This window comes from Acomys russatus, chromosome 14, assembly GCF_903995435.1.
Source record: "Acomys russatus chromosome 14, mAcoRus1.1, whole genome shotgun sequence".
Classification (NCBI taxonomy): domain Eukaryota; kingdom Metazoa; phylum Chordata; class Mammalia; order Rodentia; family Muridae; genus Acomys; species Acomys russatus.
In genome coordinates, this window is record NC_067150.1 from 21,056,975 (window position 1) to 21,079,135 (window position 22,161).

The 22,161-nt window shown below is 50.8% G+C and overlaps 1 protein-coding gene across 1 annotated transcript in view; it reads left to right on the forward strand.

Moving 5' to 3' along the window:
• Positions 1–21,860, forward strand: part of Igsf9b (immunoglobulin superfamily member 9B) — a 46,971-nt gene extending 25,111 nt beyond the window's left edge. Inside the window, 8 exon segments of the mRNA XM_051156104.1 lie at positions 1,640–1,815; positions 3,213–3,439; positions 4,267–4,351; positions 6,381–6,542; positions 7,163–7,208; positions 7,766–9,418; positions 17,349–17,470; positions 20,619–21,860. Coding sequence (XP_051012061.1) covers positions 1,640–1,815; positions 3,213–3,439; positions 4,267–4,351; positions 6,381–6,542; positions 7,163–7,208; positions 7,766–9,418; positions 17,349–17,470; positions 20,619–20,827 — 2,680 coding nt within the window. The 3' untranslated portion in view covers positions 20,828–21,860.
• Positions 21,861–22,161: the final 301 nt, after the last annotated feature.

The window sequence follows — 22,161 nt, forward strand, 5'->3', positions numbered from 1 at the left end:
GGAGAGGAGCCGAGGGGCACTCCCTTCCTTCCCACCTCTCTAGGACTGTTCACTCCTAACACTCCTTCCTGTCCTGAGCTGGGGACCGCAGCCTCCAGCTTTGCAGACAGTAGCCTCAGGTGGGGGAGAGAGATGGACCTGCTACCTCCTTCTCTTCCTGCCTGGTTTAGTTTGAGTCTGGGAGGAGAGAGGAGAGGAGGGAGGAGAGCGAGGAGAGAGGAGAGAGAGGAGGAGAGGGAGGAGAGAGAGAAGCTGATGTGGAGAGAGAGAGAGAGAGAGAGAGAGAGCCCTCAGCGGCAAGGGCTTGAGGGGCCCTTCCATTTCCCCAGCAGTTCTCAGCCTGAATGCATATCCTGGGAGTTTTGAGTTCTCCAGTGGGTGAACTATATCTGGATGGCAGGAGCTATAGTCATAACAATCTCCCACTCCTTGTCTGCATTCCTCTGAATGGGGGAAGACGCCCAACCCCACTGCCTAGGGGATGCTGCAAGATGTGTGGGTCATTAAGTGACATCTGGTGTAGCAGAGCTGTCTTTGGAGATGGACAGACAGATGTTTGCACACACATGGGGGCTTCCCTCATTGTCTGTGGCGCTGCTCCATGCTGCTGTTCATTGGTGTTACTTTTTTATCACACTCCGCTCACTCGATGTGGCAGGGAAAGGCAGTCGCCAAGCTAGAGGAGGTCTTCCTCTTCTTCCTGAAAGGCCCTCACTCACTGTATTGATACAGACATTCGGCTCCTGCTGGTTTTTTTTTTTTTTTCTCCTTTCTTTTTCCTTTTGCCGCAGCTCACATTATTCAGCTTACCTGGTGTAGCTGTAGTGAGCCTTAAAGCCTAGAGAGGAACCTGTGGGCATCTGTTGAGTACAGTTCAGGGAGGAATAGAGTGGACCGGTTGCCCAGCACAATGTCTCCTCCCTGTGGTGGCATCTGGAACTGCATTTGCAGCAGGTGGCTTCCTTGCCTATTGGGAGCGGCTTTAGAGTAGAAAACCTCATACCTACACTCTTCACTCTCTGCAATCGTAACTCTTCCTTTGATTGTGATTTCTAGCCTTCTGTGCCTTAAGAGCCCTGGTTCTGCCACGGGACAAACCTCTGGCCATTTTTTGTTACATGCCTTGGATGTCCTCAGATGACCTAAGTTGGAATGGATTGAGTAGAGCATCCTATGATACTCTGGGCCCCACTTTTGTCTCTCCTTGGTAGGGCAGACAGGCAAGACCATCTAGGTTCCTTCTCTAGTCATGGCATTGCCCAGCCGCTCATTCTTATTTCCAGTGTCCCTAGTCTATTAAGACAGAGCCCATTTATAATGTAGCACTTAGAGTGGGATTCTACCACAATGCAATCGGTAATCTGACTAGTATCTTCAGCATGATTTATACCCGACGACCCCTTTTCACTGGAGAGGTACCACAGTGGGGTGTGCCCTGGTGCCAGGAAGGTTGGCACAGCCAGAGCTGGGCAGGTAACCCCACCTTGGTTATCCTTCTTCCTGCCCTTGAACCTGGGAATGCGTGTACTCTCACGGCCTTTTCCTTGAAGACCTTGCATGCGTGCCGTTCTCTCCAGTGTGACCCACCCCACCCCTTCTCCCCAATCCCCTCCCCCCTCTCTCTCTCTCTCTTGGCCAGGATGAAGCGGGCTCAGTTTGGGCCCCACGACTGGCTGTCCTTGTCAGTGCCACCGGGCCCCAGCTGGTTGCTGGTAGACAGCCTGGAGCCCGAGACTGCATACCAGTTCAGTGTCCTGGCCCAGAACAGGCTGGGAAGCAGCGCCTTCAGTGAGGTGGTCACTGTGAACACTTTAGGTGAGGCCCTGGGCTGGAGTGTATTGGGGCTACTTCTCAGCAGATCTCAGCTGGCCAAAGGCAATGGGGGTGATGGTGCTAGAACTAACATTAGGCCTTAGTGGGTGCCAGCATCTACTAACTGTTCTCCGAAATGGTTTCTTTTATTTCCCAGTAAGGATTTGACATGTTTTTTTGTAAGGTTTGTCTGGTTCCATATCATGACATTTTGGCCATACTCCTATTGCACCTTTGGATGGAATAGAGAGGGTCAGTGACATGTTTGGCAGTTTTATTAGGGGACAGGGAGTCTTCTGCACTATCCGACTATAGTTGTATATCTTCTGGGGTCCAAGGACAGCCTTGGAAAGCAGTCGCTTCTCAGGTCCTCTTCTGCCCTGTGGACAGCAGATATAAACTGCTCACCCCAAATTTTAAAGTTCCCCTGAATAGGATCTCACCTATTCAAATAGCCCTACCCGGCTTTGAAGTCATTTTGCAGACCAACCTGGCCTTCGATGCAGAGATCTGCCTGTCTATGCCACCCAAGTGTTGGGATTAAATGTGTGTACCACCAAGCCTGGCCTGGGCCTCATTTTGAGCTCAAAGGAGTAGAAAGTGTGACTCATGTGTTGGGAGCAGATCATACTAGTCCTTGGGATGCAAGTAAAAGATGCCTGTGCCTCTTAACAGTGGGGAAGCCATCAGAGGAAACTGCATGTTCCACACTGAGCAGTGTGCCATTCGGCCATGAGGTCATTGGGTAGATGGTATGGCACACAAGAAAGTGACACAACCAAGAAATACAGTGGACATTAGATCAATGGAGCTCAGGCTAGTGGAACAAAGTGGGCTGTTTTCACCAGAACCTTTTCTGTTGTTGGACTATGCTGTAGCTATAAAAAACATACCCCGCAGCATGGTTGAGTGTTACTATTGCCACGTATTCTGCACTCTACACAGCTGCACGTTATGTGACCGGCCGTGCTGTAGATTTATTCATACCAATGTTACCTCAGATGTGTGAGGAATGTGCTGCTCTATATTATAGTGGATACCCTCTTACTAGCCGATAGTTTTTCAGTGCCTTCACTTCATGGGGTACCATCAGGGATGCTGCTGACAGACATGTTGTGTGGCACATGACTGTGCTCTTCACTACGCTCTTCTCTCTTCTCTGTGGTGGCCTCTGCATCTTCCCTTTTGAGAAGGTGCTTAAACACCTTGCAGTTGTCCTACTCTGAGAAGAGTCACAGAGCTCTGGGCCATTACACTTCTCTTTCCTAGCACCAGGAGGGCTACTGTAGGTGCTACTCCCTTGCCTCTCTGAAACAAATTCATTCTTGGTCAGGCTCTGCTTCCCACATTGGAGTAGGAGTCTGTGGCCATCATCTTTCGTCTTCCTTTTTCTTCCGTAGCATTCCCTGTTACAACCCCAGAACCTCTGGTGCTGGTGACCCCACCAAGGTGCCTCACAGCCAACCGGACCCAGCAGGGTGTGCTCCTGTCCTGGCTCCCACCTGCCAACCACAGCTTCCCCATCGACCGCTATATCATGGAGTTCCGAGTTGGGGAACGCTGGGAGATGCTAGATGATGCCATTCCAGGCACTGATGGAGATTTTTTTGCCAAGGATCTGTCACAGGTGGGGACTGTAGTTTTCTTGCCTCTTATTCCCAGTTTCTGGAATTGTTATGACTGTTTGTAAAGCTACTGAGCATCATGTGACCCACCCACCTCAGGGGCATAGAGTCAAACCTTGCATAGGCCTTCCTTATCTGTGGTCTTGAACTCTCTCTAGTCTGCTACCAGGTTGGAATTGGTCCCTGGACCAGAGATAGCTTAGTGGCATGGGGGACCAGTGCTATACAGATGGTTTCCCTCAAATACAGATACTAGCTAGGGGAAGGCAAGGAGAAACTAGTAGGAATCCTCAGACCCCAGGCCTCGGTTTCCTGGGTTCCAGACCGGGTGGCCTGAGGAAGCCCTAGAAAGATTGTCTTTCAGGCCGGCCAAAAGAAGGGCTCTTCTTTTAATAATTCAGAGACCAGGGAGAAAACACATTGCCTCTTTTTTGTTTTTCTTCTGTTCAACATCTTTAAAGCAGGAACACCTCTTTTTCTTGAGAGAGAAAAACAGTGTCTCATAGCTAGCTGGAAGAGACCTCATGTGTCCATCCTACCATTTCCCCTCTCCGGGTGTTTTTTATGGCCAGATGGAATTGCTTCATGATGCTGTGTGAGAACACACCACACTTCTGTCTCTGCAGTCATCCAGTGGCCTCATGTGTATAGCTTGTAGCCCATAGCTTGAAGAGAGCTGGCAATACACTATAACATCACCCAATGTGAACAGTCATCATTAAACACTTCCCGGGACTGGCATTCTGGGTACCCTGTTATGTGGATCTCATGCACAGGGTCGGATGGTCCTAAGCTCCTCAACTGACTGTGTCTTGTCCCTGGCTTGTAGGATACCTGGTACGAGTTCCGGGTTTTGGCTGTCATGCAGGATCTGATCAGCGAGCCTAGCAACATCGCCGGTGTCTCCAGCACAGGTACTTTGGGTTCCAAGATTGTCTAATAACAACCAGGACACAAGCCTCAGAGGCATGCCAAGAGTCCTTTTGTGAAACAGCTGATCTGGGAGGACAGGCTGCGTTGGAGACTTCAGCAGGAGTCTAGTTGAAACCTTGTGCATCCCACCATTTCTGAAACCCCACAGATCTGTGTTCCCATGACACAAGGTGCTTTATCCCACTGTGGGGCTAATGTGGGATAGCTGAGGAAGGAAATCCACTGGGTCTTGTCAGCATGTGCTGCTTGCTGAACATTTTGTTTGTTCTTGAGCTCTGCTGTGTAATGGGGCGGGCACTCTGAATTAGAGGGAAGATGCGACAGGTCAACAAGTGTTTGTTGGATGCCTATTATAGGCTTCCTTATAATTATGTGGGTTTTATTTGGAAAATTGTTGTTTGGTGGTGTTTTCCTTCCTTCCTCTCCCTAGATTTTTTTTTTTTCCCCAGACTAAATAAAACCAACTCCCTAGCATTTTCTCCATTTATCTTTCTTTTCTTCTTCTTCTTCTTCTTTTTTCTTTTGGCACTCGTCCCATTTCCACATGCCTTCTCTCTATTCCAGAGTTCCTGAGACACAGCAGAAACCCTTTCCAGGGAAATGGTGTCCTAGGTATGGGAGAGGCTCTGGCTTAGTAAGCCGGCCAAGGCACCATTTCCGTGGGTACAGTATGTACAGTATGTACTTAGGCCCCTAGGATCAGGTTACAAGGGTCTTGGCCAGAAAGTTCTTGTAGGGAGCCTCTTGGAGTTACAAAAGCATTGATATGGGCAGAGGAGGAGAAAAGAAGTGGAGCCGAGGGTACATGGGGAAGAGGAAAGTGTGATTTTTGTCTTATATGTTAGGTACCCTGGAATGTTTATGTAAAATCAAGTTGTCTCCCATAGGCAGCAAAACTCAGCTGTTTCTGTCTTGGCTTCTCTCCAGGGCAGAGATTCAGGGAGATGGAAGAACATAGAAAAAATAGATCCCAGCCAGAGCTGAAGTAGACAACTTGAGTGTTTTGAGCGCTCAATCCTATGAACTGTTCTTACTCAGTAGCCTTGTGCCTCACTCCCAAAAGTAACAGAAGCATGCCTAGTCAGGCATTCCTGTATGGGGGAAAGAGACTGTTCCAGCAACAGCATCCCCTGTAGCCAGTTCTCCTAAGTCTATGGTCCCACAGTTACTGCCGTGGCATTGAACTCCAGCCAGCCGTATCGCAATGTATTTTCCCTTGGTGTTCCTTAAGAGTGCAACTTACTGATCTCACTGCCCTACGCATATGGTACAGTGAGTTGGCCCTGGCTCTGTCACTCACTGGTCTGTGGATCAGGTACGAGGTGTAGCTTTTTCTCTAACTGTGGAAAGGAGAGCTGAGGCCATCTCACCCTTTCTGCAGCTCCAGCCTGCTTCTAGAGCCTGGGTGACGAAGACGTACTGGTTCTTTCTGTAGCAAGCTGCCAGCCTGTTTTATGAGGAGTTAGAAGATGGATGGGCCTAGCGTCTATCCTAATAGTTCCTCTCCCTGATTTAGAATTTTATCCCCAAGGTGTCTTAATCGTATAGATGGCATAGGAGAAGGCAGGAAATCCTTACTGGAAATCAGAACCATTGTGCCCCTGTTAGGGTACCAATAGGACAGGAAACCAGTCACTCGTGTCATTGTTTAGAGACGGGGGGCAGGGGGTGTCTATGTGCAGCTCACAAGGTTACTTGGGAAGGCCCAATAACATGCATGGAAGTGCTTTACCACACTCGCAGCGATGGACAAGACAGCTGTAGGTGACTGCTGGTTATACTCACAGGGGAAATGCGGGTGTCATTTCTTCTTTCTAAGCTATGAGGAGGCTACTTGACTGCCATAGTCTGTCCCTTCCTTAACTCTCTTTACATTGCTGCCCCAAACTCATTAAATGACCCCAGCCTTGTCTACTGGAGGGAAAAGCCCCTTAGGGACCAGGTGGCAGAGTAGGTGGAGAACACGTTGGCAACTACCAGAGCCATGAGCGTTTCTGACCTTCCTTGCAGACATCTTCCCACAGCCGGACCTGACTGATGATGGGCTGGCCCGGCCAGTGTTGGCCGGGATAGTGGCCACCATTTGCTTCCTGGCGGCCGCCATCCTCTTCAGCACGCTGGCTGCCTGCTTTGTCAACAAGCAGCGCAAGCGCAAACTCAAGCGGAAAAAAGGTTGGTGTTGACTTGCTCTCCCTGCCTGGCCAAGGTCAGGTGCTCTCTGCAGGAAGCAGGCAGACCACTTGCGATATTTCTCCTCTGGAAACAGAGACACTGGGATCTTGCAGGCAGAGCTGCCAGTGGGATTGAATTTTATTTAAAAAAATTTTTTTTGTTCATTTCTGGAAAATTCCATACATATATAGAAAGTATCCCTACCTACCTCCAGGACCCAACTCCATCCCCCTCTTTATTGTTGTTGTTATTTTGACAGAGGATCTTGCTATACAGCACAGGCTTGCTTCAAACCTGAGATTCTCTTTTCTGAGCCCCCCAAGAGCTTGGGTTAGAGGCATGTGCCTCCATGCCCAATGGGGCTTGACTTGAAGGGAGGAAAGTGGAGAGCAAGGGTGTTGGGGAGAATAGGATGGGCCAGGGCTAGAGGGGGAGAGGGCCTGGCGGTTGCATGGGCCACTGAGCTGGACACAGAGCTACCAGGCACGTGAAGCCTTTCCCTCTGTGGTTTATATCAGGCTCTCTGTTAAACCTGGGGTATGGCGTACCAGGCTTTTCTTCTTCTTCTTCTTCTTCTTTTGTGGGCTCAGGCTTCTTCCTTTTTTCCTCTTCCCTTTCAGATCCTCCGCTCTCCATCACTCACTGTAGGAAGAGTCTTGAGTCTCCGTAAGTTTCTCTGGTTGTTGGGGGGGTCTGTAGGTGGCAGGAGGAGGCTGGGCATAGGTAAACTATTTGTTTTAGTTGGCCCCATTTCCCTAAGGTTTTTCATGTTTGCTGATTTGACCATGCCCATTTTAAGCTGCCCACATGGATAGAGGGAGAGTAGTAGTACAGATAATTCAAGCTCTCGGCTTACTTGTTTAGCCTTGCGGGTATTATTTCTGTGATTTTTTTTTTTTTTTTTTTTTTTTTTGTCCTTTGCTTTTCTAGAGCCAGTGTTAATATTAGCTTGCATTTCTGAACACGTGAATAAAGATGCAGTTGTGTATAAGGCAGGGTATACCAAATTTAGGGGCAGGCCAGAAGAAAAGTAGCAGTGTGGGTGTTCACTCCAAAAAACGGACCATACCTGTCTAGACAATTGAGAGAGTTGGCCAGAGTTTCTGACCAAAATATTCAGCCCAACCATAGCTGTCTCCTTTAGAGTCACTGTTAAGACCATGGAAGGAAGTCGGCGGCTGTGTATAGCATCCCTCATCATCTTCTGTTTGTTTCCCTGACAGCTTGTCCTCTGGCAAGGTGAGTCCTGAGAGCATCCGTACACTCCGAGCCCCATCTGAGTCCTCTGACGATCAGGGCCAGCCGGCAGCCAAGAGGATGCTGAGCCCGACAAGGGAGAAAGAGCTATCCTTGTATAAAAAGACCAAGAGGGCCATCAGCAGCAGGAAGTATAGTGTGGCCAAGGCTGAGGCTGAAGCCGAGGCCACCACACCCATCGAGCTGATCAGTAGAGGTCCCGATGGCCGCTTTGTCATGGGCCCGTCGGAAATGGAGCCCTCTGTGAAGGGCCGGCGAATCGAGGGCTTCCCCTTCGCGGAGGAGACGGATATGTACCCTGAGTTCCGGCAGTCAGATGAGGAAAACGAAGACCCACTGGTGCCCACGTCTGTGGCTGCTCTGAAGCCTCAGCTGACCCCTATGTCTTCCAGCCAGGACTCTTACCTGCCACCACCAGCATACAGCCCTCGGTTCCAGCCTCGAGGGCTCGAGGGCCCCAGTGGACTCGGGGGACGACTCCAGGCTACTGGCCAGGCGAGGCCCCCTGCTCCTCGACACTTCCACCATGGCCAGTATTATGGGTACCTCAGCAGCAGCAGCCCTGGGGAGGTGGAGCCTCCGCCCTTCTATATGCCAGAAGTGGGCAGCCCTCTGAGCTCCGTCATGTCGTCCCCACCCCTGCACACCGAGGGGCCTTTTGGCCACCCCACCATCCCTGAGGAAAACGGAGAGAATGCTTCCAACAGCACTTTACCCTTGACTCAGACACCTACAGGAGGGCGCTCCCCTGAACCCTGGGGCCGGCCAGAATTTCCCTTTGGGGGACTGGAGACCCCAGGCATGATGTTCCCCCACCAGCTGCACCCCTGTGATGTGGCCGAGAGTTTGCAGCCCAAGGCCTGCCTGCCCCGAGGACTGCCCCCAACCCCCCTCCAGGTGCCTGCAGCCTATCCAGGCATGCTCTCTCTGGAGGCACCAAAGGGCTGGGTAGGCAAGTCACCTGGCAGGGGTCCCATCCCGGCGCCCCCTGTCACCAAGTGGCAGGACAGACCTATGCAACCTCTGGTCAGCCAAGGGCAGCTAAGACATACCAGCCAAGGTATGGGGATACCGGTGTTGCCTTACCCGGAGCCAGCCGAGCCCGGGGGGCACGGTGGCCCCAGCACATTTGGCCTAGACACCCGGTGGTACGAGCCCCAGCCCCGGCCCCGGCCCAGTCCCCGGCAGGCCCGGCGTGCCGAGCCCAGTTTACATCAAGTGGTGCTACAGCCCTCCAGGCTCTCACCTCTGACCCAAAGCCCCCTCAGTTCCCGTACTGGCTCCCCTGAGCTTGCTGCTCGTGCCCGACCTCGGCCAGGCCTCCTGCAGCAGGCAGAGATGTCAGAGATCACCCTGCAGCCGCCAGCTGCAGTTAGCTTCTCGCGCAAGTCCACGCCATCCACTGGATCTCCTTCACAGAGCAGCCGCAGTGGGAGCCCCAGCTACAGGCCGACCATGGGCTTCACCACTCTGGCCACAGGCTACCCTTCACCTCCACCGGGCCCTGCCCCTCCAGCACCAGGGGACAACTTGGATGTGTTTGGACAGACACCTTCCCCTAGGAGGATGGGGGAAGAGCCACTCCGGCCAGAGCCCCCAACAACCTTACCTACTTCAGGGTGAGTGTAAGCCACTGTCTCTAGTTCTCTTCTGGTCAGTCTCCCCATGCCTTGCCCTGTCCCCTACCTCCCTGTCATCCCGACAACAGGGCTTGTTTGGGACACACTACAGTAGCCCTGGGAGAAGAATGCTGGCCACACATTGGCAGAGTGTCTTCACTGGGATGGATGGGCTTACCTGCTGGCGCCCTGCCAGTTGCTTCAGGCATCTGCTCACCCAGCCCAGAGTTCTATGAAGGCTCTCTGTGCATCAGGAAATGGGGGGAAGGGGAAAGGAAGGCAGTGATGCCTGTGAAGGCTGCCCTTGAAACTGAGGCTGGTCACATCCCTGTGATCCTGGTATTGGAAAGTGGTGGTTCCCTGCAGTTGCCTACAGATCTTGTGTCTCCTCGTGTGTAGCCACTCCGTACCATGTGGGATCACTGATCAGGGGCCCCATGTGCTCAAATACCTGCCCCCTTAGAATTCCCAGCAAGTGATGGACTACAGGCCCTGTCCTCAGTCTCTCCAGGAAGATGCTCCTGGAGGCTGAGAACAAGCTCAGACCTGTGTATGTGGGGAGCCATATCCCTGCCCGCCTGTGTGCCTCACAGGAAGCTACAGAGAGACAGACAGACAGACAAGCTCCTGAGATCTACCCGCCTGAGAGAGCACACTGTGTACTGTAGCGGCTGGTATTCCAGGTACCAGTCAGCTTGGACGCCTGTCTGTGCCTCCTCTTCTGTCCACCTGCTCTCCCCTTTCCTCCTAGCCTTCGCGCCTTTTCAAGTCAGTCTGTCTTCCTCTTTTCCTTCTCCATCGCCCTGAGGTTGACCCGGTTTGCTCTGAAGCACCTGCCCACCCTCCCCTCTTCCCTTGTCTTGACCTCATCCTTTTCTCCCTCGTCTTTCTGACTTTCTCTTGGGTTCAGTACTTTGGTGTCTTTTCTTCAAGCAGTGGCCTGTGTCAGGGAGCAGAGTTGTAGAGGAGGTTGTCTTAGCGGTGGGAGGATGGGAGGTAGCTGGAGAGGAGTGAACCAGCCCTCCCCCTCTCCACCACTCTGGTCACTGGAAATTGCAAGGTTACCTCTTTGCCAAGGTGGGAGCTCCTGGTGGTCAGGCTGTGTGGGGAATCTAAGAGGCTAGCTAAGATGCCTGCCTCTGTCTACAGGAGATGCTGCTGTTGCGCCCTGTCTGTGCCTTTGTACAGCCCGCTCACCTTCTCTGTTCCATCATGCATTTGGTTCTTTGCCTCTCTCTCTCTTCTTTCCCTTACCCGTTCTCTGACCTCGCCTGTGGGTCTTTGCTCACTGTGCCCCCTCCTCCCCTCTGGGTGTGCGTGGGTGGTTCGTCTGGCCAGCGTTGGTAACTGCTTTGTTTCTGATTATCTCAGCTATCTGGGCAGTGTTGTCGAGACAAGCCTCTCCTCAGCTCAATAGGTAAGGGAGCTCATCGGTGGTGCGGGGTGGGGTGGGCAGGCGGATGGGGCTTCGGCAGGGCCATTGCTTCCGTGATAGGGGGATCTAAGACACATCCCCTCATTGCCCGACCTGTGCAGCTGCTGCTGGGTTGCCATGGCTTCTGGACTCCCACATCGCACTGCTCTGCCGCTCCAGCTGCCTAGCTGGCCATGCCGGGACACTGCCTAGCTGCAGCTTTTAACCTCCAAGCTCACACCCACCCTTCTAGAACGAACTGCCGTTGTTCTCACTCAGACCCTTGCCATCCTGCTGCCCAACAACACCCTCCTCATAGACCTCCACAGCAGCTGCCGGAGCCTGCATGAACCCCAAGGGAGCCAGAATTTCCATGATCAGCTTTGCATCTCTACCCTTGGGTCCATAATAGGATCCAAGGCTCTCTCATCCTCCACGCTCCAGCGCTGTGTCTCCCCAGCAGACCCAGGGATAGTGTGTCCTCCCTGTCAATGCCTCCCCTTAAACTCAGATCTTTTCCTGGGGTTGCTGGTCCCTCACTCTTCCTGGGAGTTTTTTTCCCCCTTCCTGGGAATCTTAACAATAGAGGTCTCTCTTCCACATCCATCTGGGTCCTTGGGGTCATGTGGCTTTCAGCTCTTCCAAGGTGGGAAGTGTAACCACTCTCCCATCATCCTTGCACTCCGCAGCCCTTTCATGGTTGTTGTAGGACTGAAATGTGACTTTGTCCTTAGAGCCACATTTGCTTTCAGGGTCCCCGCAGTAGCTGGCTTCCTGTAGGTCATGTTCTTGGGAAAAGGCCTTGGGAGAACTCATGCCGGGGGTGTGGGGGCAGGGGGTGGGGGAAAGGGAGCTGAGATGGCAAAAAGCTGAAAACCTTAGCGATTAGCACTGCCCTCCCCTGCCGTTGCTGGCTGCTCCGGCATCCTTCCAGGTGGAGTCCGAAAGAAAGAGTTCCTAGTGAAGGGGCCAGGCATCTCTTAAAGATGCTTGGGATGCTCAAGGCTCCCTCTCTGTCAGGACAGCCTAAAGAGATGCTTGTTTTGCCGTATGCTCCATTGCCCACACTTCAGGGCTGGCAAACTGCACCAGGCCCCTGGGTAGAAGAATGGGAGATTTTGTGTTGGTGCTTTGGCTTTCCACGTGAGAAGCACAGGCTTCCTTCTTCTCATATACCATGGGAAGCTGCTCTTCCCAACTCAGGCCTATAAATCTCATTGTGTCATAAGAGCGGGCTCCTGTAAAGAGACTGCAGGGACACTTCTTTATGACCTGCAGCTATAAAACTGTCAGTATCCAAGAGGCCCTAGCCTTGTGTGCGAGGCTGGCTGAATGTCAGCCTGCAGCTACCAGTGACAGCAGGGTCACAGTAATGCTCACCTGCTTCTGGGGCCTCTGGTGGCTCCTTGGATGGCTGTTATGGAGCAGGGAGAATGATTAACTTCCCTGCCCCGTGTCTATCCTCTCTTCTGTTCTCTGGAATAGCTCCTTTATTGCCCATGAGGTTTGTTAGCCCTGGGACAGCTCTTCCCCCATTCCTGGAAAGTGGCTGGACTCTAGTGCCATTTGTCATTTCCATCCCTCTTACCCCAACTCCCCACCCCCAACTCCACTGACCCTGTCTTTCCCAACGTCTTCATCATGTCAAGATCTGAGAGGACCCAGCCACATGATCACTGTGACAAGCCCAGAAACCAGCGGCAGCAGTGAGGGACAATTGTTCCTCTCCCAGGCCTGGATAATACCCTCAGGCCAGAAGAACCAAGTCCTCTATATTATCCAAGTTAGGCCTTTGTGGTACTAGGCAACAGGAACCTCTGCTCATCCTCCTGCTTGCTAAAAGAGCTGCTGGGTCATGGGGAAGCTGTGGCCCCTCTGTAGATGCTGTCTGTCTTCATGCTGTGCCTTTGCATGTGTTCCCCGGTCTTGCTTGGAGAAGTTGTGATGCTTCTTGTCTGCGTTTGTCCCTGCTTTGTTTCTTTCCCCCTCCAGTCTCTCTCCTTTCCTCCCGTTCAGTCCTGTTGTCACTCCTCCACCCTGTCCTCTTTTTCCTCTCTTCCTTCTTTATCCTCTTCCCAGCTCCCAGCTCAGTGTAGGGAGCTGCAGAATGTGGCTCTATTCTTCTGTGGGTTGCTGGGGGGCCCAGTCACGTTACCCAGTGCTCCTCTGACGCGGATAATACTCAGGTCTCCCACCTCTGTTCTATTTCCCCTCACTACCCACTGTGCCCTCTGTGATGCAGCGGGCTGGAAAGCGTCACTGGTCCCCCATTTATTAGGCGTACTGTAGGAAGGAGTCTCCATTTGGACACAAGCCTTTCCTGAGACCTGAGGCAGAACACAGAGTGTGCACACTGACCGTACCAGAGAGGGAGCCATTTGTGGTTGGGCTGGCTTGATGCTGGCTTGTGAATTGTCTGGGGGTTACATAGAGGGCACTTTCTCACCTTTTCCCTGGCTGTAATATGTATTTGAATAGCTTTCCCCATCCTTTCACGCATGGTCACAGGAGCCAGCCTCCTAGCTACTTCTTTCTGCCTACTATCAGGGGGAGTAACGGAGAGCTGTGTTGTTCTAGCTTTCCTTTTTGTTGCTATGATAGATAGACACCATAACCAAGAGCAACCGAGGGAGGAAAGGGTTTATTTGGCTTACTGTGTATTCAGAGAAGTCAGGTCAAAAGCTCAAGGAAGAAACCTGGAGGCAGGAACAGAAGCAGAGGCCATGGAGGAACACTGCTTACTGGCTCACTCCCAGGCTCATGTGTTAGTGGCCATTCTTATAAAGGCCAGGCCTACCTGCCTAGGAATGTTGCCACCCACAGTGGGCTGTACCCTCCCACATTTAGTAATCAAGACGATGCCCCAACAGACATGGCTAGTCTAATGGAGGCAGTTCTTCAGCCAGGGGGTCCCTCCTTCCAGATGTGTCAGTAATTGCTAACACACGTGTCTCAATGGCTTAGTTCGTAGGGCACTAAAGCATGGAAGTGGCTAGCAGGAGTTTGACTTTCCTGGCCTAAGTAAAGTTTGCTTGTGTAAATCTGCTACCTCTCTTCTCCACTATCCTGGGGAGCAGGGTGCTAGGCTGATAAAACCTCTCGGGTTGAATGAGGGGGATGGGAATTTTGTGTGGTCTGGCATGGGGGTGGATTTTTAAGTAAGTGTTGACAATTTTTGTTGTTGTTGTTGTTGATAATTTGGAACTGCAAAGAACACCAGTGGATCACAGAACTGGCATTTACTGGCACAGAACTGGAGAGACCAGAAACGCGCGTAGGCTTGGAGGCGTTTGTCTGTCAATAATAACCCTGGGTCATCTCCTGGGAGAAGGGGAGCTGAAATTTGCAGCATTTCTGTATGAGGAGAAAAGTCAAGACCAACCCAAGGGAGAGCTGAGGAACACGCCTTGGGAAACCAGGGCTGGAGGAGTCTGTTGTAACCCTCTGACTACAGGCCACGTTCAGCTTTGCTGGCGAGCTTTATCCAGAGTTGCAAGTTCTTCACCCTGCTTCCCATCCCAGACAGCAGCACTAAACATTTCAAAGCTGGAACAGTGCCAGGCAGACTTGGTATTGGCATAGGATGCGGTTATCCTTCCTAAACACGGGAGGCAGGCTGATACCGAGGGCTCTCAGCGGCTGCTCATAAAGACAACTGGAAAATACTTCCTGTCTTTTCTGTATGGCTCACTCAGAACAGACCCATTATGTCTGGCCCTCTCTTCCCACATGTCCCGCTAAAGACTTGCTTTTATTTTTGCCTCTGGCATCAGGCAAGTATCTCCTGGTGCCTCCAGGAGACATCATCTGCTGGGCTGCTGTGTCTGAGTCCTGAGCCAGCAGCTCAAGGAGGTGGGCAGTAGGTATCCTGGAAGAGCTAAAGAGAAAAGTTTTCTCTTCCTCTATATGTCACTGTTGTTTGGGAGTTTGTGCCTGAAGATGAAACTTTAGCAGTTTGCCCTGTTCCCAGTCTGTCTTATTTTGTCTGTGACACTGATGCAGAGCGTCGGGGGTCAGTGTACTACAGAGCAGGCGGGTAGATCAGGGAAACCCTGCTTTGTCTACTCTAGTCTCTGTACCTGTTTTACTTAAAGAGCAGTTTAACAGTACTGAAGAGTCTGTCTGAGTGTACCTGGCTAAGTGGCTCCCCTCACTAAAGTGGAGCTTCTTTGTCTGGAATACGGCTACTGTTATCTCCACCTCTTAGACACAGTACAGACATGTGCCTGGCATGGTAAGTGGTAAGCACATGTTATATCATACAAACGATAGTAGTAATAATATGTTAATTGTGCTACTGGTATCCTATTCCCTGAATATTCCACCTACCTTGAGGAATCTTTGGGAACTTTTAGGGGTGCTCTGTTCCGCTTCTTCTATAGGCGGTACCCTCACCCCACTGCAGAAAAATCTCTTTGTGGCTGGCTGAATTGGCACTGGGTTTGGAACCCATGGCTGTCTACAGGGCACATAGAATGTGGTTGCACCTTTTTCCTGTCTATGGTGTGTTAGTGAATTGTTTTTCCCATCCTACCATCCACAGTAAAGGGGAGGCAGCTCCCATGCTACCTCTGCCTATTGGCTAGAGACTAAGGAAGAACTGTGCTGTAACTGCGGGGCATCAAGTGTTGTGTTGGGGAGTGCTGCTCTTGCCTGTCAGATCTCTCCTCTGACTACTTATGTCACCTGTCATGGCCTTTCTGCACGCTGGCTCTGGCGTAGAGATGGCAAATGGTAGAGGATTCATGCCTTTGGTTTTCTTTTCAGGCAACACAACGAACATTGACCAAGCTGAGGAGGGGTGGTGATGCAGACTCCCTCCAAAATCCCTTCCAGCTGCTGTTTTTGGGGAAAGATCTCTGGGTAGAACTGGGTTGGGGGAAGGGAAGGGGCTTGGACACTGGCATATTGGGTCTTTGTGGGGACTTGCTTACAGTGTGAACTAGACCACTCTTCCATGGGGCATGGGTACCTTTGTATGTGTGGTGATGCTGTGGGCTATGGGATGTTAAGGAGTTGCCTCTGACTTGAACTTGTGAGAGTTTCTTGATACCCAATGCACTCAGAGACTTGGGAGCAAATGGCATCCATCAAGGAAGATGGAGGTTCCTTCACTGCCAGTTACTTCCAGAGGCCAGAGGCTTACCAACCAGGAGTCTGTAAGTTTCTTGTTCCCAGTGCTTGCAGGGGCCTTCCATGCTGGAGAGATGCTAAGTCTTTTCATCCCTTTCTTTTTGATCCCGCTCTCTTCCCTCCTACCTCAGATAACTCGTGGACCTCTGGGGACTTCTTTGCCTCTCACAGAACTATCTAGGTTCCTTCTTTTAAAAAACCAGGATTTGCTAAAAACCTCACTGTGATGTGTGTGGGGAAGGGAGATGTGGTACTTGGGGACAGAAGAGAGTTACATTTGTCTACCATGGCTCTAGAGTGTCCCTTCATTACCTGTCTCATTCCAATACCGGTGTTTGTGGGAAGAAAGTATGCCCTGCCTCTCTCTTGTCCTCTTTGTTCCTCAGGCTTCAAGGTGTCTTACTTTGAGAAACACTGAGACCGATAACACATCTTCTCCATTTTCTTCTTTTATGACTCTTGCAAAGCTCTCTTTGTAGGCACAGTGTCACACACCGCTCTCTTCTCAGTTTGCTTCGGTTCCCTTTGTGACAGGCTCTAGTTAGATGGCAACTTGATCCATCCCATAACTGGGGTGGAGAAAGAAGGATCAATATGTAGGAGTCCCCTCTCCCAACAATCTCAACGCTCAGGTTGAATCTTAAGATACAGAGCTTGCCGGAGACCAGTGACACACAGCAAGGACTATGTGAAGCCATCAGATTTGAACACTCGGTCCTGTCATAATCTACCTCTGCTCTCTTCTGTTTTCTTATGAGACTGAGGAAATCTGAGCCTTGGCTGCAGAGTGCCGTGCAGACATGCCTGCTGATGTTGGTATGGCACAGCAGTTAGCTGTGAGCATCTGTCTACATGAGTCTAGCAGACGGAGGGAATAGCTCTGTGAGTTGGGTTCTGCAGAGCCCACACCTCACTGGGCGCTGGCTACTTACTTGCTCCTTCCTGTCTCTGGACCCGGGAGGCAACTTGTTGGGACTAGAATTGCTCACTTTCCTGCTTTAATCTGCTCTTCAGTTTTTACTTAAAGGTCTTGATGGTGGTGAGTTCTAGGAAGTGACTCTTCTTTGGCCCTTGCTTATCCCAGCCTAAGTGATGTGTGGTGGGCTTACATTAAAGTCTCTCTCTCTCTCCTTTCCTAGGGTCTTCCAATTGCTCCACAGGTTGGTTTCCACCTGAGATAGGCCTCCTGCTGCTGGAGCTTTCCATTGGGTTTTCTTTCTTTCAGGAGCAATAGGAAGGCAAGTGTCCAGGAACGATCGTGGACACGCTGGACTCCATCCCTGGGCTCCATCCTTCTATGGGCAGTCCTTTGGCTTTCTTCCAGCCCTCTTCAAAGGCTCCTTTCTGGGAGCTGACCTGTGCCTCTCTAATTGTTCCTTGCAGAATACTTCCACCTGCACCCGGGAACGCTGCTGTGCCTGAGAGGCTGGAGGCTCTGAGATACCAACGGATAAAGAAGCCCAAAAAGTCATCCAAGGGCTCTTCGAAGTCAAAGAAACGATCCGGTAAATGGTGGGAAGTGCCGCCCGTCTTTCCACCGTGCGTTTCCCATTTGACGAGGATTGTGGGCCCAGGATCCCAACCTTGGGTGTTCTCTAGAAGCCAAACCAGCTTCTCTTGTTCTTGATTTCCTTTTAAACATTCATTTCCAATAATGTACAAATGGTTTTCATGTGAAAAACACAAGAACATCTGACTGCCTTCCCTTCCCAGTTCATCTCCTCCCACCCGCGGAGCCATTGCTCTGAGGGTATGTGTGCCCTCGGGGTGGATAGAGCCTTTTTTCTGTTACTCAAAACTTTAGAAAGTACACCATGTTGTTTCAGCGTGGTTTTGAGCAATATAACTGGTACCCTATTCTTTCTCATTCTGCAGCACCCCTTGCTGTTACCCTGTCTTCTTGATTTGATTCTCCTCCACCATTTCAAGCCCTCTGGGTGATCTAGGGCAGGCGTGGTGGGGCATAGGGCTCCTGTGGCTTGGGCTAGGCCAGCCTCGGCATTGACTAATCTTTTCTAAGTAGAGAGAGCTGTGAAATCTCCTAGTCTCCTAAAGGGTACGTCCATTGAGATGTACCTGATGCAAGCAATGTTAGGGAGCTTATGAATTCGTGCAGAAAGAACTGAGCTTTTCATTTAGAAAAGCAGGTGGTGTTTATCAGACATTCTCTTTCTACCAAGTTTGTAGGAATGTTCTGACAGCCTGTCAAGGAAGAATATACAGCAGTTTCTTTGCAGATCCTTTGGTGACTACTGTAGAGCCAGGTGGTGGAAAAGTGTTCCATGGCTAAGCCCATGAGCTCATTGATGACTTAGCCTTTGGCTGTGGCTGGTTTCCTGTCCATTTGTAGATAGTATTACAAAGGCAGAGAAAAAGAAAATTATCTTGTTGTTTTGAGACAGGGCCTGCCTAGATAGCTCAGGCTGGTCAGAAACTAGCTGTGTAACCTAGGCTAGCTCTTACCATTTGGTCCTCTTACTTCTGTCCTTTGACAGCTAGGATTACAGGTGGGTGCTGCCATGTTCAACAACAACGACGACAACAACAGAATTTTTTTTTTTTCTGGGGCTTGGGCCAGGACGGACTTCAAAGCTCAATTTAAATTCACTCAATTTAAACATATACATTAGACACCACACACACATACATACATACATACTCCTTTTGTGTATGCATGCGTGTCATTTAATGATATTTATGTGTTCTGAGAAATGCACCATTAGATGATTTGGGTACAGACAGCGCTTATATTAACCGAGACACTCACTATATAATGCAGTCTATGGGACTGCCATTGAATGTATGAGCCTTCCTTGATTAAAATGCTGTTATGTGGTACATGACTGTAAGTTTTTCATTTAATTATTATAGAACAGGCCAGGTCAGCTACACATGCTCTTTCTCTCTCTCTTGCCTGATCTGTGTTCATAGCTCTCAGGTGTCTGCCTTTAGCCCAGCTGTCCTCTCTAAGCTCAAATCTTATATTTCCAGTTGGCCACTGGACTTGGACTTCAATGTTTTTCACTGAATAATCAAATCCGCCTCTCCCACTTCTCTTCAGTTGTGTAAACGGCATTGCTTCATTTGGGCTCAACTTCTCCCCCTGAGTCTTGCTCTCATGACTCACACCTGATCCTTTTGGTGAAGTATGTTGGCTCAACATTTGCAATACATCTTGCCTCCTTTGGTCATCCTTGATGCAAAATATGAGGCTCCAGTCCCCTTCTCTCCTTTTGGACTGCTGCGGTACCTTGCAGCTGCCCTACTGCCCCCATTTGTTCTCTTACAGTATCCCATAGAGGTGACACCCTGACCCTTACCTAGGGAGACAGCAATCACTCCTCAGTCACTTAGCCTTTGGGGCATGAAGGGTCTCCTGTCAGTCTGTGAATGGGAGTGCTGAGGCAGGGGAAAAGAACATTATTTTGTTACTGTTTTGGGACAAGGTCTCAGGCTGGCCTGAAAGTGGCCATGCCTGGGCTTGAACTTGCATTCCTCTTGCGTCCACCCTTTGACTGCTATGAAAGCACCCAGAGTGAGCTGTAGAGATTTTATGCCCCCCACCCTTGAACATGTTTATACACACACACACACACACACACACACATACACACACACACACACACACACACACACACACACACTCCCAACACAAAAGTCTTCTAAAAGCTTTACTTTGCAACAAGAAGGAGTTTTACACTCTGTCGACATAACCACCATCTTTCTTTCTCTGGAGCATACTGTGTTTGCCTCTTATCCTTTTTTTTTGTTTGTTTGTTTTTTACAGGCAGGGACCCACTATGTAGCTCAGGTTACCCTCAAACTCAATTCTATTGCATCAGTGTCCCAAGTATGGGGATTACAGGCATGTGCCACCATACTGGCGTACACCTGCTCTTAACTTGGCGTTTCCACCTTGTCTGGTCCTGTTGATGGCAGCCATTTTCACTCATCTCTGGTGAATAATGCTGATTCAAGACTCCAGCCAGATATTAACACTTGGGGAGGCAGAAGCAGGGGTCCGGCCATTGGTACACTCCTATTTCATCTTGTTTTGTAATTGCTCTTGCCGCACCAGAGACTCCAGATTCTGTATCTTTCCAATCTTGACAGTTTGTCTCTTTCCCCCTCCCTCTATGCTGAAGTATAATCCAGAAAACAAACCCTCCCACTGTATCCCCAAAAAAGGCCCTGGGGCAGAGGAATGGCCCAGGCAGTGGAAGAGGTGTGTGGGCCTGATAGGTGTTCATGATTAAAATCTTGTGTCCTGTCTGTCATTGCTTGGAGTAGGTGAGAAAGACACAGAGGGCCTGCTTCCTGTCACCTAGAATGACACCTGGTATCCAAGAGGCACAGCACAGCATAGCACAGCAGATATTTGTAGACCAGTTGCTAAAACAGCTTGGTCATTGAGATCCATAAATTCATAGGTGGGAAAATACCTACCTTACTCCGTTGACTCAAGGCTAGGTTGTTGGTTGCTCCCATGGGGAAAGAGGAGGTTCTCTGCAGAAGTTTGTCCTCAGAGCCCTTACACACAGGTGCTCCCTTGGTTTCTATGGCAACTTGGACTTCAGCCCTGGGAGATGCATGGACTGTGTGAGGCTCTGACCCATCTTTTCATGCCTTTTCTCTTGTGTGTCTCCTCTGCAGACGGTTCTGCCTCCCAGGCTCAGCAGCTTCCCAACTCTCAGGTTCTGTGGCCCGACGAAGCTGTCTGCCTCCGAAAGAAGAAGAGACACTCTCGTCCTGATCCCTTCGCCCGGCTTTCAGACTTGTGCCACCGTCAACTTCCGGAAGACCAGACGGCGATCCTCAACAGCGTGGATCATGATGACCCAGGCCACGCTACTCTGCTCTGACTTGACATCACTCTAAGTGTCCCCAAGGTGGGGTGCTAGGCTAAAGGGGGCAGAGAGGACCGTTGTATAGGGCCTTGTCCTTCTCTGCCCATCACAGGATGGCTCAGGCCCTTGTCCCATGTGTGTTCCCTCCTGCCAGTGTGGGCCTCTCCCTTAGATCTAGCCAGCTAGCCTTGCCCACAGGACAGAGGACTGGAGGAGGAGCTTTTAACTGTGGGTCAGTTGGGTATGAAAAAAATGTCTGTCTCAACAGCACCTCTCCCCCTTTACTAGACTGATTCTTCTTGCCTCTTCAAATGTCTTAGAAAGTGAAGAAGAGGAAAGCAGTGGCTTTTACTGCTCTGCATTTGTTTCAGTTTTCCAAGTCCTGGGATGGGGTTAGAATTACATCCTGTCCTCCAAACTCCACATATATATAGATATAGATACAAATGCACTTGTGTGTAGTTGGTGGGTTTCTCTATGTGTATATATATGTACATTGAGGCAAAGTGCTATTTCTCCCTGTGGTCAGTGAAGGACTTAGGAAGGTACTGAGTAGCAGGCTTGGTGAGCAGGGCTGGCAATGTGCTGGTGGCTGTCCTCGTGTCTGTCTTGGGAGATCATTCCAGCTGAAACAGGATTCATGTCTCTCAGCTGACCTCACCATTGCTCCCTCTAGCCTCTCCCATCTAGAGCAGAAATGGGGTCCTGCCATAATTCCTAACACCTTGGTTGGGGGTGTGGTCAGCAACGTGTTCGCCCTGAACTAAACCCAAGCCTCTGTTGCCTGCTTGCTAGGTGAAGAGAGCATGGCCAGGCTGAAGGCCAGACTGGCATCTTTCTTCTGCAGTTTGGCACTCACCACAGAAGTAGTGATTGCTTAGCAGTGGGGCTGACAGGCAGGCCTGGTGTACAACCCTCTGCTTGTGTGGTCATGCCTCATTCTCTTCTGGTCCAGCCAGGGCTAAGAGCCCTGTAGCCAAAGGCCCTCCTGTCTGTAGCCACCTGTGCTGAGCGCTCAGCTGCCACAAGCTCTATTTATACCCTCTCTGCTTGGAACTCCGGCACTCCGAGCAGTGTTTCCCCCACAGCCGATTGGCTCCTCCTTTCCTTTTGTGTCTGCTAATTCTCCAGATTGATTAATTGCCATTTGTGGGAGCTGCCTGGGGCTCCTTGGCTTACTCTCTATGTGCTGCCTGCCAACTCTGCTTTGCCCTGGGGTCCTTCTCCACCCCCTGGACCCAATCTCTAGTGCATGAGATGAAGAGATGGGGGTGCCTCAGACTGTTGAGTTCTGGGGTGCTCTTTCCTCACTGTTCCTATGTGGAACTGGCTCAGGCACAGGAATGAAG